The 17,145-nt window shown below is 45.6% G+C and overlaps 1 protein-coding gene across 1 annotated transcript in view; it reads right to left on the bottom strand.

Annotated features, from left to right (window-relative positions):
* LOC311125846 (elongation factor-like GTPase 1) overlaps window positions 1-17,145 on the bottom strand; it is a 95,023-nt gene that overhangs the window by 20,390 nt on the left and 57,488 nt on the right. Inside the window, exons 15-16 of the mRNA XM_084199875.1 lie at window positions 12,903-13,034; window positions 11,920-12,067 (exon numbers count right to left, since the gene is read on the bottom strand). Of these exons, the coding sequence (XP_084056001.1) occupies window positions 11,920-12,067; window positions 12,903-13,034 (280 nt within the window). The remainder of the gene's footprint in view (window positions 1-11,919; window positions 12,068-12,902; window positions 13,035-17,145) is intronic.

Here is a 17,145-nt window from a genome sequence, read left to right on the forward strand (position 1 = left end):
ACAGATAATGAGCTGAGATTAGGAGCACACTCTTAAAGGGAGTGCTCCTAATCTCAGCTTGTTACCTGTATAAAAGACACCTGTCCACAGAAGCAATCAATCAATCAGATTCCAAACTCTCCACCATGGCCAAGACCAAAGAGCTCTCCAAGGATGTCAGGGACAAGATTGTAGACCTATACAAGGTTGGAATGGGCTACAAGACCATGGCCAAGCAGCTTGGTGAGAAGGTGACAACAGTTGGTGCGATTATTCGCAAATGGAAGAAACACAAAAGAACTGTCAATCTCCCTCGGCCTGGGGCTCCATGCAAGATCTCACCTCGTGGAGTTGCAATGATCACGAGAACGGTGAGGAATCAGCCCAGAACTACACGGGTGGTTCTTGTCAATGATCTCAAGGCAGCTGGGACCATAGTCACCAAGAAAACAATTGGTAACACACTACGCCGTGAAGGACTGAAATCCTGCAGCACCCGCAAGGTCCCCCTGCTCAAGAAAGCACATATAAAGGGCCGTCTGAAGTTTGCCAATGAACATCTGAATGATTCAGAGGAGAACTGGGTGAAAGTGTTGTGGTCAGATGAGACCAAAATCGAGCTCTTTGGCATCAACTCAACTCGCCGTGTTTGGAAGAGGAGGAATGCTGCCTATGACCCCAAGAACACCATCCCCACCGTCAAACATGGAGGTGGAAACATTATGCTTTGGGGGTGTTTTTCTGCTAAGGGGACAGGACAACTTCACCGCATTTGACGGGGCCATGTACCGTCAAATCTTCGGTAATAACCTTCTTCCCTCAGCCAGGGCATTGAAAATGGGTCATGGATGGGTATTCCAGCATGACAATGACCCAAAACACACGGCCAAGGCAACAAAGGAGTGGCTCAAGAAGAAGCACATTAAGGTCTTGGAGTGGCCTAGCCAGTCTCCAGACCTTAATCCCATAGAAAATCTGTGGAGGGAGCTGAAGGTTCGAGTTGCCAAGCGTCAGTCTCGAAACCTTAATGACTTGGAGAAGATCTGCAAAGAGGAGTGGAACAAAATCCCTCCTGAGATGTGTGCAAACCTGGTGGCCAACTACAAGAAACGTCTGACCTCTGTGATTGCCAACAAGGGTTTTGCCACCAAGTACTAAGTCATGTTTTGCAGAGGGGTCAAATACTTATTTCCCTCATTAAAATGCAAATCAATTTATAACATTTTTGACATGCGTTTTTCTGGAATTTTTTGTTGTTATTCTGTCTCTCACTGTTCAAATAAACCTACCATTAAAATTATAGACTGATCATGTCTTTGTCAGTGGGCAAATGTACAAAATCAGCAGGGGATCAAATACTTTTTTCCCCTCACTGTAAAGGCACATATGTAACTTAAGAGAGTGCTGAAAACTTTCACGTCCGTCTTTTTATTTTCCAAAACAATAACACCTGTCAGATATTATTAGGCTCTCCGTCCATGCTGAGCCACGCACAGCATATACAGTATATTCAATCATAACTCACCACGCACACACGAGCGCGCGCAAGCACACACCCCTTCAAGTCTGCTTCTTCAATCTTTCCTGGAGGCATTACTGCATTATAAACCACACAGGAGGTTGTTGAGGGAAATATCTCAACTTTTATTCAAGATACAAATGACTGTGATACATCTTGTCAGGACATTCAAGCCACAACACGACAACTGCAGGGCGGCAGGTAGGCTAGCGGTTAGAGCGTTGGGCCAGTAACGGAAAGGTCGCTGGTTCGAATATCCAAACCGACAGGGTGAAAAGATCTGTCGATGTGCCCTTGAGCAAGGCACTTAACCATAATTGCTCCTGTAAGTCGCTCTAGATAATAACATCTGCTAAATGATTAAAAAATCTATATTTAAAAAAACTACCAAGAATGTTACATTAGGTGGAGGGTGAACTTGCGCCTAAACGCTGATCTTGGGTCAGTTTGGCATTTTCTCCACTAATGGTTAAGGTTAGGATTGGGGGAGGGGAAGCTGATCCTAGATCTGTACCTGGGGAAACTTCCCTTCTCCCGTTTTCTGCCTAATGAACACAACCCTCGCCTGGTGAGGCCAAGCTCCAGGTCTGGTTCTCCCATAATATGATGTCATTAGGTCATCACTGCTAAAACACTCAGAGGGATACAGAGAGGGTCAATTTAGGATAAGAAAACAAGTGTGTGCCCCAAATGGTACCCTATTCCTATAGTGCACTACTTTTGACCAGGGCCCATAAAGCTCTGGTCAAAAGAAGTGCACTATATAGGGGAAACGGTTACATTTGGGACAGGTACACTGTCTGTCACTACCTGTGGAGAGAGAAGAGTTGATGTATCTCTAAGAGATAAGACCAACCGTCAAAGTTTACTGACACAAACAGGCAATCCCTTGTCTGATCCTGGGCCACTGTGTCCATCCTAAACGGTCTGTGTGTGTCAGTGTGTGTGTGTGTGTCAGTGTTTGGGCTGAGAGACGTCACGACTTGCGTCCCAACACACAGAACCAGCTCATCTCGTTACCCAGCGTGTGACCTTATAACCACACACACACACACTCTCTCTCACACACACAAACGTGCGCGCGCACACACACACACACACACACACATGCGCGCGCACACACATGCTCTCTCTTTCTCACACACACACTGAACAGGCACATATAATCCATTTAGAGCCAGCCCAATACGAAAACAGGGCAGAAAACAAGTCATCCTCTCTCCCTTCCTCTCTCTCTCCATTCCTCCCTCTTTCTCTCCCTCTCTCTCCTTCCCTTCCTCTCTCGCTGATGTTTACTAGAAGCATCTCAGAAGCGCTGGAGCGTTCCCTGAATCTGACGTAGACAGCAGACAGTGAGGTTGTTTTATTCTGGGTGCTGTGGGTCTTCATTCTTTCTTTAGATCTCACTAAGACTTGGAATGCATCCCAAATGGCACCCCATTACCTATATAGTGCACTCCTTTTGACCAGAGCTCTATGGGTCCTGGTCAAAAGTAGTGCACTATAAAAGGACTAGGATGCCATTTGGATTAGAATGTGTTCTTCCAACAGAGCAGATGCACTCTGAACGATGCTTCCAGACTTAACAATGTTTCGCTTAATAAGTAATAACTCCTCAAGCTGGGAGATAAGATGACTTATTCAGTGGGGAGGAGAAATACGCACATCCAGTAGTCAGGTGCTAGACGGAAACAAAACTAATAAATTACCTGACAAAGATCACCCTATTCCATATGTAGTGCATTACTTTTGACCAAAAGTAGTGCACTAAATAGGGAATAGGGTCCAATTTGGGATGCAACCATTGTCTGTCTGTGCGTCTTCAATAAATCATAGAGTTGTGGACATGAATAATTTTTTTGCACAAATTCACACCGTGTTGAAACTGAGGAAAATATGGTTATGTCCCAAATGGCAACCTATGGGCCCTGGTCAAAAGTAAGTAAGTAAACAAGCAAGCCTTGGATAAGTATGCCTCGTCTGAGCCAGAACGGCCCACAGTTGGTCCTGTTCAAAAGTAGTGCACTTAGGGAATATGGTGTAGCTTGAGACGCAGCCTATGTACACGTCTCCATCCTTACCACTGTTGATTTCACAGCCTCTTTCATAACCCTCTCCTTCTAATCATTTGTAGATTGTAAAACCATAACTGCGCATACAGGAAATGGTTTTATTGCTGCGTGTGTGTGTACATGTTTTCCTACATTATCAGGACCAGAATGTCCTGACAAGGTAAGATAAAACAATTTTTAAAGTCAGGACTTTTTCCATGTCCTGAATTTGTTAGAATGCAATTTTAGGCTTAAAGGGTTAGGTTGTGTGTGTTTGTGTGTGTAAAGCTGTGTGTGTTTGTGTGTGTGTGTGTGCATTAGTGAGCAGAAATTAACAAAAGTTTGACTGGTTCACCCCAGCTTAACTTAGTCAGGATCAGTTGACTTGGCAGTTTACCCATTTTCCAGGGCAGAGGGACAACCCTGGCACTCTTCCGGCTTCAGAACCCTGGCGCTGTGACATCACAGTCCCACGTGCCACGTGAGTGGCTAAAACGGGCTTGACCTCTTTCTGAGCGCCGTGAGCTAGAGAGTGAATGGCCACGGGCCAGTCTGCTTGTGTGTGTTGTTGTGATGTGATGTCACAACGGGGTCAGTCGGCTTTCAGAGCCAACACTCCTCCCCTTCCTTTCCTCTGTCCTGCCCTGCTCATTGCCCCGACTGGCTGACTGACTGGCTGGCATATTTTCAAACACAAAATAATAATTGCAGTCATCCCCTGATTAAATGCAGTGGGGACCATAGAGATACATGATCTATGCTTCCGCAGAGGAAGGGGAGCCAGCAGGCCAGAGGTGGATGAACGCAATGCCCTCGTTTGGGTGTAGGGACTGATCAGAGCCTGAAGGTACGGAGGTGCCGTTCCCCTCACAGCTCCATAGGCAAGCACCATGGACTTGTAACAGATGCGAGCTTCAACTGGAAGCCAGTGGAGTGTGCGGAGGAGCGGGGTGACGTGAGAGAACTTGGGAAGGTTGAACACCAGACGGGCTGCGGCATTCTGGATGAGTTGTAGGGGTTTAATGGCACAGGCAGGGAGCCCAGCCAACAGCGAGTTGCAGTAATCCAGACGGGAGATGACAAGTGCCTGGATTAGGACCTGTGCCGCTTCCTGTGTAAGGCAGGGTCGTACTCTCCGAATGTTGTAGAGCATGAACCTGCAGGATCGGGTCACCGCCTTGATGTTAGCGGAGAACGACAGGGTGTTGTCCAGGGTCACGCCAAGGCTCTTCGCACTCTGGGAGGAGGACACAACGGAGTTGTCAACCGTGATGGCGAGATCATGGAACGGGCAGTCCTTCCCCGGGAGGAAGAGCAGCTCCGTCTTGCCAAGGTTCAGCTTGAGGTGGTGATCCGTCATCCATACTGATATGTCTGCCAGACATGCAGAGATGCGATTCGCCACCTGGTTATCAGAAGGGGGAAAGGAGAAGATTAGTTGTGTATCGTCAGCGTAGCAATGATAGGAGAGGCCATGTGAGGATATGACAGAGCCAAGTGACTTGGTGTATAGCGAGAATAGGAGAGGGCCTAGAACTGAGCCCTGGGGGACACCAGTGGTGAGAGCACGTGGTGCGGAGACAGCTTCTCGCCACGCCACTTGGTAGGAGCGACCGGTCAGGTAGGACGCAATCCAAGAGTGAGCCGCGCCGGAGATGCCCAGCTCGGAGAGGGTGGAGAGGAGGATCTGATGGTTCACAGTATCAAAGGCAGCAGAAAGGTCTAGAAGGACAAGAGCAGAGGAGAGAGAGTTAGCTTTAGCAGTGCGGAGAGCCTCCGTGACACAGAGAAGAGCAGTCTCAGTTGAATGACCAGTCCTGAAACCTGACTGGTTTGGATCAAGAAGGTCATTCTGAGAGAGATAGCAAGAGAGTTGGCTAAAGACGGCACGCTCAATAGTTTTGGAAAGAAAAGAAAGAAGGGATACTGGTCTGTAGTTGTTGACATCAGAGGGATCAAGTGTTGGTTTTTTGAGAAGGGGTGCAACTCTCGCTCTCTTGAAGACGGAAGGGACATAGCCAGCGGTCAAGGATGAGTTGATCAGCGAGGTGAGGTAGGGGAGAAGGTCACCGGAGATGGTCTGGAGAAGAGAGGAGGGGATGGGGTCAAGCGGGCAGGTTGTTGGGCGGCCTGTAGTCACAAGTCGCAAGATTTTATCTGGAGAGAGAGGGGAGAAAGAAGTCAAAGCATAGGGTAGGGCAGTGTGAGCAGGACCAGCAGTGTCATTAGACTTAACAAACGAGGATCGGATGTCGTCAACCTTCTTTTCAAAGTGGTTGACGAAGTCATCCACAGAGAGGGAGGAGGGGGGGGGGGGGGGGAGGAGGATTCAGCACGGAGGAGAATGTGGCAAAGAGCTTCCTAGGGTTAGAGGCAGATGCTTGGAATTTAGAGTGGTAGAAAGTGGCCTTAGCAGCAGAAACAGATGAAGAAAATGTAGAGAGGAGGGAGTGAAAAGATGCCAGGTCCGCAGGGAGTCTAGTTTTCTTCCATTTCCGCTCAGCTGCCCGGAGCTCTGTTCTGTGAGCTCGCAATGAGTCATCAAGCCACGGAGCTGGAGGGGAGGACCGAGCCGGCCGGGAGGATAGGGGACACAGAGAGTCAAAGGATGCAGAAAGGGAGGAGAGGAGGGTTGAGGAGGCAGAATCAGGAGATTGGAGGGAGAAGGATTGAGCAGAGGGAAGAGATGATAGGATGGAAGAGGAGAGAGTAGTGGGAGAGAGAGAGCGAAGGTTGCGGCGGCGCATTACCATCTGTGTAGGGGCAGAGTGAGTAGTGTTGGAGGAGAGCGAGAGAGAAAAGGATACAAAGTAGTGGTCGGAGACATGGAGGGGAGTTGCAGTGAGATTAGTAGAAGAGCAGCATCTAGTAAAGATGAGGTCAAGCGTATTGCCTGCCTTGTGAGTAGGGGGGGACGGTGAGAGGGTGAGGTCAAAAGAGGAGAGGAGTGGAAAGAAGGAGGCAGAGAGAAATGAGTCAAATGTAGACGTAGGGAGGTTGAAATCCCCCAAAACTGTGAGGGGTGAGCCATCCTCAGGAAAGGAACTTATCAAGGCGTCAAGCTCATTGATGAACTCTCCAAGGGAACCTGGAGGGCGATAGATGACAAGGATATTAAGCTTAAATGGGCTAGTGACTGTGACAGCATGGAATTCAAATGAGGAGATAGACAGATGGGTTAGGGGAAAAATTGAGAATGTCCACTTGGGAGAGATGAGGATTCCTGTGCCACCACCCCTCTGACCAGATGCTCTCGGGGTATGCGAAGTCAGCCTTGTTGGCAGCAGAACGGCAGTTCCAGAGGCTGCCTGAGACCTGGAACTCCAGGTGTGTGGTGCGTGCAGGGACCACCAGGTTAGAGAGGCAGCAGCCACGCGGTGTGAGGCGTTTGTGTAGCCTGTGCGGAGAGGAGAGAACAGGGATAGGCAGAGGCATAGTTGACAGGCTGTAGCAAATGGCTACAATAATGCAGAGGAGATCGGAATGAAATGAACTAAACATCTGGGAAAGGAGAGAGCGGGGCCTCCCTTACCACAACTCCCAAATATAACTCTCCCAACTTCCACCTCAGAAACTATAATTGTTTCACTGAAACACCCGAATAAAACTCTCCCAACTTCCACTTTAGAAATTAGAATTGTTGTAAACTACAGCGGTTCAATGTTTCAAGGAATAGACTCAACTTACTTTATTCAGCTAGCTAACTATGACGCCATAGCTAACTAGCATACTAGCATCCAATAACACACGGTTTAGCACCAATACTTGGTTACAACAAACTACCAATAGTGTGTTAACACGCTAAACAGATAATTTGTGTCCGTGTCTAGTTCCAAAACGCAGCAATAATTAAACGTTGGCTAGCTAGCACAAAGATAATGTATTTAGCTACTACAGTACTGCTAGCGTTGGCTAGCTAGCAATGGCTGCTGTGTTGACTTTGTTTGAGAAACGGCGTCGCTGCGAACGAATGTAGCTGGCTAAAATTATATTGTATTTAGTTGCTATAGTACTGCCAGCTGGTAGCGTTGGCTAGCTAGCAATGGCTGCGGTGATGACTTTGTTTGAAAAACGGCGTCGCTGCGAACGAATGTAGCTGGCTAAAAGGATATTGTATTTAGTTGCTACAGTACTGCTACTGCTAGCTGCTAGCTGGTAGTGTTGGCTAGCTAGCAATGGCTGCGGTGTTGACTTTGTTTGAAAAACGGCGTCGCTGCGAACGAATATAGCTGGCTAGCTAACCTCGATAGTTACTCTATACTACACCTTTATCTTTGATACAAATACAACTATGTAGCTAGCCAACATTACACTAATCAAATCGTTCCATTGTAATGTAATGTGTCATATTACCTGCGGAGCGAAGTACAGCATGACTACTTACCTCGCCTGCCTATTACCGAATGGCAATTTGAATGATGGCAATTTGAATGATGGCAATTTGCATATACTCCAGAATGTTATTAAGAGTGATCAGATGAATTGCAATTAATTGCAAAGTCCCTCTTTGCCATGAAAATGAACTTAATCCCCCAAAAACATTTCCACTGCATTTCAGCCCTGCCACAAAAGGACCAGCTGACATCATGTCAGTGATTCTCTCGTTAACACAGGTGAGAGTGTTGACGAGGACAAGGCTGGAGATCACTCTGTCATGCTGATTGAGTTAGAATAACAGACTGGAAGCTTTAAAAGGAGGGTGGTGCTTGAAATCATTGTTCTTCCTCTGTTAACCATGGTTACCTGCAAGGAAACACATGCCGTATTGCTGCTAGTATGATTACACCTAAATCAACCATTTATCGGATCATCAAGAAATTCAAGGAGAGAGGTTCAATTGTTGTGAAGAAGGCTTCAGGGCGCCCAAGAAAGTCCAGCAAGCGCCAGGACCGTCTCCTAAAGTTGATTCAGCTGCGGGATCGGGGCACCATCAGTGCAGAGCTTGCTCAGGAATGGCAGCAGGCAGGTGCGAGTGCATCTGCACGCACAGTGAGGCGAATACTTTTGGAGGATGGCCTGGTGTCAAGAAGGGCAGCGAGGAAGCCACTTCTCTCCAGGAAAAACATCAGGGACAGACTGATATTCTGCAAAAGGTACAGGGATTGGACTGCTGAGAACTGGGGTAAAGTCCTTTTCTCTGATGAATCCCCTTTCCGATTGTTTGGGGCATCCGGAAAAAAGCTTGTCCGGAGAAGACAAGGTGAGCGCTACCATCAGTCCTGTGTCATGCCAACAGTAAAGCATCCTGATACCATTCATGTGTGGGGTTGCTTCTCAGCCAAGGGAGTGGGCTCACTCACAATTTTGCCTAAGAACACAGCCATGAATAAAGAATGGTATCAACACATGCTCCAAGAGAAACTTCTCCCAACCATCCAAGAACAGTTTGGTGACGAACAATGCCTTTTCCAGCATGATGGAGCACCTTGCCATAAGGCAAAAGTGATAACTAAGTGGCTCTGGGAACAAAACATTGACATTTTGGGTCCATGGCCAGGAAACTCCCCAGACCTTAATCCCATTGAGAACTTGTGGTCAATCCTCAAGAGGCGGGTGGACAATCAAAAACCCACAAATTCTGACAAAATCCAAGCATTGATTATGCAAGAATGGGCTGCCATCAGTCAGGATGTGGCCCAGAAGTTAATTGACAGCATGCCAGGGCGGATTGCAGAGGTCTTGAAAAAGAAGGGTCAACACTGCAAATATTGACTCTTTGCATAAACTTAATGTAATTGTCAATAAAAGCCTTTGACACTTATGGAATGCTTCTAATTATACTTCAGTAAACCATAGTAACATCTGACAAAAATATCTAAAAACACTGAAGCAGCAAACTTTGTGAAGACCAATACTTGTGTCATTCTCAAAACTTTTGACCACGACTGTAGAACACATAAAATATAAATAAATAAAATAGTTTTCTCTCTACGGCTGGGACTGTCATTCACCAAACAGGAGTATGCTCTTATCCAAGGTACTTCAAGTGTTTGACCTGCCTGCCTGGGTGACCTAATCAGGCTGACCTGGGCTATTTGTAAACATAGAATTACAATTACTAGAAGGGATCCAGTCCCTGTATGCCCTGTCATACTGTCTGGTTTAGGACTGTTTCTAATCACCCTGTGTTGTCTTCCAGGGGGAAGGCTGTAAAGATCAGTGAGACTCTTTATAAATCTGGTCAGTGTGTTTGAGTTAGCAATAATAATGTTGACCTCATAAGAAAGTAAGCGAGTAAATGAATATGTGTGTGTGTGTGTGTGTGTGTATATGTGTGCCTGTAAGTGTAATGTAATATAATTGATTACTTCGATCTCTCCAAAGGTTATACTGAGAGTAAGTTTTATTGAAACATGAAAATTATGTTTTAGTGTAGTCCAATGTTGATAAACTACACGTTGACTGTTTCCCTAACTCTTTCTGTGTCCTTGGTCCAATCCATAACGTGTTAACCAATGTAGCCATCAATCATTCTGTTGTGGGAGGATTACCAGTTTGACTGATTGGCTGAATGACAGGTCCTCTCTTCTACATTGATAAGTTATACAGATGAACTTAGTGACAAGGATAACGTATGCAGATAGATGCAGATGTAGCTAGTACCAAGGTTACACCGAAGGACAGGTCATCTCTCATTCCCATTCATTCTTCTGGGGAATTAACGCTTTAGGACTATGGATATTCACCATTAGCGTTGCAAAATTCCAGGTACTTTGCCAAAATTCCCAAGTTTTCCAGAATTCCTGGATTTCCTGCTTATTCCCTCCTGTTTCCAAGAATCTCCCAACAATTTATCTGAACATACTCATGTATGTTAAAGGGGTAACTCACCATCAAATCTATTCAAGATGTGCAGGCCTCATTGAGGATTGAGGCCTGCACATTTCTCCCACTGCAACACACTGGCATTCCATTTGAGACACAGGCCTAGACTCCACTGTACTTTAGATCACTTTCAAAGTATCAAAGCATATGGAAATCTTTGATTATGGGGTTATGAAAACTCCCTTTGAAATAAAGCTGTGAAATATCTATCTCCCCACCTCACACCTCCAACGATACGCATGCTGATTTACATATGTAATATAATCATATAATACAGGAGCTAGGCAGGATTGGATTGATCAATGCTCCATTCACGTGTGTGGGTGGTCTTATAAGAGCTTTAGGTATTGATTATAAATAGCTATACATGGGACCTGATCACTTAACATCAGAGAGAGGCTGGTGAGAGTTTGGTTTATGGCAGGGGTGGGGGGCAGGGGAGCAACTGGTCTTAGCATCCAAATGAAATGTGCTGTATTTAACATCTCTGTATGGAACTCTTTAAACCTCTCTTCTCTCTCTCTCTCTCTCTTTGTTTCTCTCCCTCCCTCCCACCATCTCGCTCTCCCCTTCTCACACTCTCTCCCTTGCTCACTTTCCCCCTCGCTCTCCCCCTCTCTTCTAATATGACCTGATCAGAGGGGAGAGAGAAGAGACATCTAAAGACAGCATCTCCAGTCAATAGATAATCACACACATTACTTTGTTCTGAGATCAGCAGAGAGAGAGAGAGAGAAAGAAAGAAAGAGAGAGAAAGAGAGAGAGCGAGAGCGAGAGCGAGAGCGAGAGAGAGAGAGAGAGAGAGAGAGAGAGAGAGAGAGAGAGAGAGAGAGAGAGAGAGACAGAGAGAGAGAGAGAGAGAGAGTGAGAGACAGGGTCAGAAACCCACTCTAGGTCTGAAACATTACACACACACACACACACACACACACACAGTGTCTCACACAGTGTATCACACATAATCATCATGTCAATCATCAGCGTGTGAGACTGGGCCAGACCGTGTAAAAACTGAGCCGCCTGCTTCTCATCTACACTCTGTTACAAGGCGTCCGTGTCGAAATTGCACCCTGTTTAGTGCACTACTATTGACTAGATTTGGGATACCCACACACCCATAGGGCTCTGGTTGAAAGTAGCGCACTATTTAGGGAATAGGGTGCAATTTGGGCATGTAGAGAGGGAGGAATCTGGTGTAGCAAAGGTGACCAGCATTCCTTGGTTATTTTCACTGTTAGCAAAACTTGAAACCAGACTCAGATTGAAATCAAATCGCACAGACAGACAGAGAAAGAAAGATTGAGACAGAGAGAGAGACAGACAAAAAGACTGACAGACGGATGGACAGACGGACAGACAGACCAACCGACCTCTCTGTGCAGAGCCCATGTTTTAGCGATGACGCTCCTGGCTTCAGTCTCATAATATACTTCTCCCCAACGGAGACCGGGGTTCAATCCCTGCGTCCAACCTTCCTACCAGTTTGTCCCCCTCGCCCGTCTGTTTCCAACTGTCTTAATAAAAAGAAGTGAAGAAGAGGCTGACCTCTCTCGGAGGTCGTCCAGACAGCGTTGCAGGTGGACCTCTCCGGCCGTGACCAGTACGTGTTCTCCTGTCTCCTGGATCAGAACCTCAGCACACGGGTCAGCCTGGTTCAACAGCCTCATACCCCGTACCAGCTTAGGCATCTCACCTTGACACACACACACACACACACACACACACACACACACACAACCAGACCAGAGCAGATTGTAGGAAAGTACTTCTTAGTAGACCAAGCATGAATAATTTCCATGTATGGGCCCTACTGCACATAATACACCTTGGATTCAAACCTAAATGTGTCTTTCTTTAAGAAGACTGACGTTACCTGGGTCATGTTCATTAGGCATCAAACTGAAGAAATCACGAAACAGGGAGGGACTACTTGGATTTATGCAGAACTAAATGCTCATTTTCGTTTTCTGTCGCAAAACATTTTCAAACGCTTTCTGATGAGTGCCCTGATGAACAAAACCCAGGAGTGGTTTGAATTTTCAGGGTTACAGGTCAGCTCAATCAAGTGCAACTATTTAAAAGAAAACAAAAAAACACTATTTGAAGCTTCTCAAAACAGTTATCCTCAAACTAAAAACACCAGCCATCTTTCTTTTAAGACTAGCTAACTGACTGACTCCTAGCTGACTAACTCCCTCCACGTGGGGGCCAATGTTGCCCTCAGCTATAATACTAATGAATACCACAGAGGAGCTGCAGGATTGTCTGACTATCTGTGGACCAGCTGACTGGCTGGGTGACTAGGTGGCTGACTGACTGTTTGACTAGCTGGTTGGTTGACATGGGGTGCTGGAGTGCTGGAGGAACGTTAGCCTCTCAACATTAGCATCTTACCTCAGATGACTTAGACGACACAAACAAAACACACATCACTGACAGGCAACAACCTCAACAAATACACAATGTGGTGTAAGTGTGTGTGTGTTTGTGTGTGTAACCGTGTGTGTGTGTGTGTGTTTGACACTTACTTGGGTGTTTGGGTTCAATGGCCACTCGTACGATGGGCGTAGCTTCGAAGTTGAGGGGGATGAATGGGGGGAGGGCGGGGGAGGTGGAGAGGGTAGCAGACTTCAACACACACTCCTCCAGACCGCCAATACCTAGGGAATCAATCCATCCATCATCAATCAATAAATCAATTCATTAATCAATTCAGCACTTTCTACAAACACACGTCACAGTGATTGACAACAACTGGAGCCTAAACCCCCAAAGAGTGATCAGAGGTGACAGTAGTGACAGTAGGAAGAAACCATGAGAGGAACCAGAGTCATAAGAGGGAGGTCAACCTGCTCTGGCTGGGATGAGGAGATTAGAGGAGGAGAGGTATAATGAACAAGATGATATGAACAGCAGGGGACCTGATCATAGATCAGACCTCCTGCTCCGAGACGCTTTATGAATTCAGACACCTGGAGAGTCATGAACAGAGTGTGACTCCAGAGATAAAATAACGTAATTATTAGGGCAGCTACCATTTCAAATGGTGAACAGTTCATTAAAAAAAATGAACCTTCATAGGCTGTCGTCCCCCAAATGGTATCCTATTCAATTTACAGTGCACTACTTTTGACCAGAGCCCTATAGTGGTCTGGTGAAAAGTAGTGTAGTATGTAGGGAATAGGGTGCCATATAGGACGCAACCCTGCTATGTCTCTCTGTGGAAGAGAGGAGAGTAACTCCAGGGGGAGAGAATAATGAGACTAGCTTTGTCTCTGTTTCAGACACAAGGTAGGGAGATTAACAGAGAGAGAGAGAGAGAGAGAGAGAGAGAGAGAGAGAGAGAGAGAGAGAGAGAGAGAGAGAGAGAGAGAGAGAGAGAGAGACGACTAGAGAGAGACAGAGAGAACTAGAGAGAGAGAGACAGAGAGAACTAGAGAGACCTAGAGACAACTAGAGAGAGAGAGAGCGAACTAGAGAGAGAGAGAAAGAGAGAGACAGATAGGAAAAGAGAGAGAGAGAGAGAGAGAGACACAGAGACAGAGACAGAGAGAGACAGAGAGAGAGACAGAGAAAACTAGAGAGACAGATAGGAAAAGAGAGAGAGAGAGAGAGGAATGAAGAGAGAGACAGGCAGGGAGAGAAAGTCATAAGAAAATGGACTGAAACAGGAAGAGACTTTGTCCAATGAGAAATCTTGTTTTTCTTTTTCTGTTGCAAAACATTTTCGGTCACATGCCCCAATGAACACAACCCAGGACTGTAATGGAGAATGGAGGCTGGACACAGGCCTTCTTTGTGTGTCCATTTTAAGGGGCTCACTCGGCCTCAAATACACCGCCATGTTTATCCTACCGCTGATGACTTCCTGTGATCACACAAACATCACAGACACACACGCACACACAGCAGGGGCAGAGCAGGAGACTCTGGCAAATGAAACCTTGGCTCTTTAAAACAGCAGACTGAACAGTGAGCGATCAGCCACAACTTCAGATAGTATTTTAATGAGTACAACATAAATCCTGGCACTCTTCAACTTTTCACCTCAGTCACACATGTCTTCTACACTGAACGAAAATACAAACGCAACATGTAAAGTGTTGGTCCCCCCCCCCCAAAAATTGTAAAGTGGTTATCCCACTGGCTATAGGGTGAACGCACCAATTTGTGAGTCGCTCTGGATAAGAGCGTCTGCTAAATGACGTAAATGTGCCCTTGAGCAAGGCACTTAACCCTAATTGCTCCTGTAAGTCGCTCTGGATAAGAGCGTCTGCTAAATGACTAAAATGTAAAAAAAATTAAATATGTTTCATGAGCTGAAATAAAAGATCCCAGAAATGTTCCATACGCACAAAAAGCTTATTTCTCTAAAATGTAGTGCACACATTTGTTTACATCCCTGTTAGTGAGCATTTCTTCTTCACCAAGATAATCCATCCACCTGACAGGTGTGGCATGTCAACAAGCTGATTAAACAGAAGTATCATTACACAGGTGCACCTTGTGCTGGGGACAATAAAAGGCCACTCTAAAATGTACAGTTTTGTCACACAACACAATGCCACAGATGTCTCAAGTTGAGGGAGCATGCAATTGGCATGCTGACTGCAGGAATGTCCACCATAGCTGTTGCCAGATAATTTAATGTTTATTTCTCTACCATATTTCGCCTCCAACGTCGTTTTAGAGAATATGGCAGTATGTCCAACCGGCTTCAAAACTGCAGACCACGTGTATGGCGTTGTGTGGGCGAGCGGTTTGCTGATGTCAACGTTGTGAACAGAGTGCCCCATGGTGGCGGTGGGGTTATGGTATGGGCAGGCATAAGCTACAGACAATGAACACAATTGCATTTTATCGATGGCAATTTGAATGCACAGAGATACTGTGATGAGATCCTGAGGCGCATTGTGAAGCCCATTTTTTAAAAAGGTATCTGTGACCAACAGATGCAAATCTTTATTGCCAGTCATTTGAAATCCATAAATTAAGGCCTAATGAATTTATTTCAATTAACTGATTTCCTTATATGAACTGTATCTCAGTAAAATCTTGCATGTTGCATTTCTATTTTTGTTCAGTATAGTTCTTCCCCAAACCTCCCTGTTCCGTCCCTCTCTCTCTCTCTCTCTCTCACGCACACACACACACACACACACACACAGTTGAAGTCGGAAGTTTACATACACCTTAGCCAAATACATTTAAACTCAGTTTTTCTCAATTCCTGACATTTAATCCTAGTAAAAATTCCTTGTCTTAGGTCAGTTAGGATCACCACTTTATTTTAAGAATGTGAAATGTCAGAATAATAGTAGAGAGAATGATTTATTTCAGCATTAATTTCTTTCATCACATTCCCAGTGGGTCAGAAGTTTACACACACTCAATTAGTATTTGGTAGCATTGCCTTTAAATTGTTAAACTTGGGTCAAACGTTTTGGGTAGCCTTCCACAAGCTTCCAACAATAAGTTGGGTGAATGTTGGCCCATTCCTCCTGACAGAGCTGGTGTAACTGAGTCAGGTTTGTAGGCCTCCTTGCTTGCACACGCTTTTTCAGTTCTGCCCACAGATTTTCTATAGGATTGAGGTCAGGGCTTTGTGATGGCCACTCCAATACCTTGACTTTGTTGTCCTTAAGCCATTTTGCCACAACTTTGGAAGTATGCTTGGGGTCATTGTCCATTTGGAAGACAAATTTGCGACCAAGTTATAACTTCCTGACTGATGTCTTGAGATGTTGCTTCAATATATCCACATAATCTTCCTTCCTCATGACGCCATCTATTTTGTGAAGTGCACCAGTCCCTCCTGCAGCAAACCACCCACACAGCATGATGCTGCAACCCCCGTGCTTCACGGTTGGGATGGTGTTCTTCGGCTTGCAAGCTACCCCCCTTTTTCCTCCAAACATAACGATGGTCATTATGGCCAAACAGTTCTATTTTTGTTTCATCAGACCAGAGGACATTTCTCCAAAAAGTACGATCTTTGTCTCCATGTGCAGTTGCAAACCGTAGTCTGTCTTTTTTATGGCGGTTTTGGAGCAGTGGCTTCTTCCTTGCTGAGCGGCCTTTCAGGTTATGTCGATATAGGACTAGTTTTACTGTGGATATAGATACTTTTGTACCTGTTTCCTCCAGCATCTTCACAAGGTCCTTTGCTGTTGTTCTGGGATTGATATGCACTTTTCGCACCAAAGTACATTCATCTCTAGGAGACAGAACGCGTCTCCTTCCTGAGCGGTATGACGGCTGCGTGGTCCCATGGTGTTTATACTTGCGTACTATTGTTTGTACAGATGAACGTGGCACCTTCAGGCATTTGGAAATTGCTCCCAAGGATGAACCAGACTTGTGGAGGTCTACAAATTTTTTTTTGAGATCTTGGCTGATTTCTTTTGATTTTCCCATGATGTCAAGCAAAGAAGCACAGAGTTTGAAGGTAGGCCTTGAAATACATCCACAGGTACACCTCCAATTGACTCAACTGATGTCAATTAGCCTATCAGAAGCTTCTAAAGCCATGACATCATTTTCTGGAATTTTCCAAGCTGTTTAAAGGCATAGTCAACTTAGTGTATGTAAACTTCTGACCCACTGGAATTGTGATACAGTGAATTATAAGTGAAATAATCTGTCTGTAAACAATTGTTGGAAAAATTACTTGTGTCATGCACAAAGTAGATGTCCTAACCGACTTGCCAAAACTATAGTTTGTTAACAAGAAATTTGTGGAGTGGTTGAAAAACAAGTTTTAATGACTCC

This window comes from Coregonus lavaretus, assembly GCF_964263955.1.
Source record: "Coregonus lavaretus genome assembly, contig: HAP1_SCAFFOLD_1280, whole genome shotgun sequence".
NCBI classification, from domain to species: Eukaryota; Metazoa; Chordata; class Actinopteri; order Salmoniformes; family Salmonidae; genus Coregonus; species Coregonus lavaretus.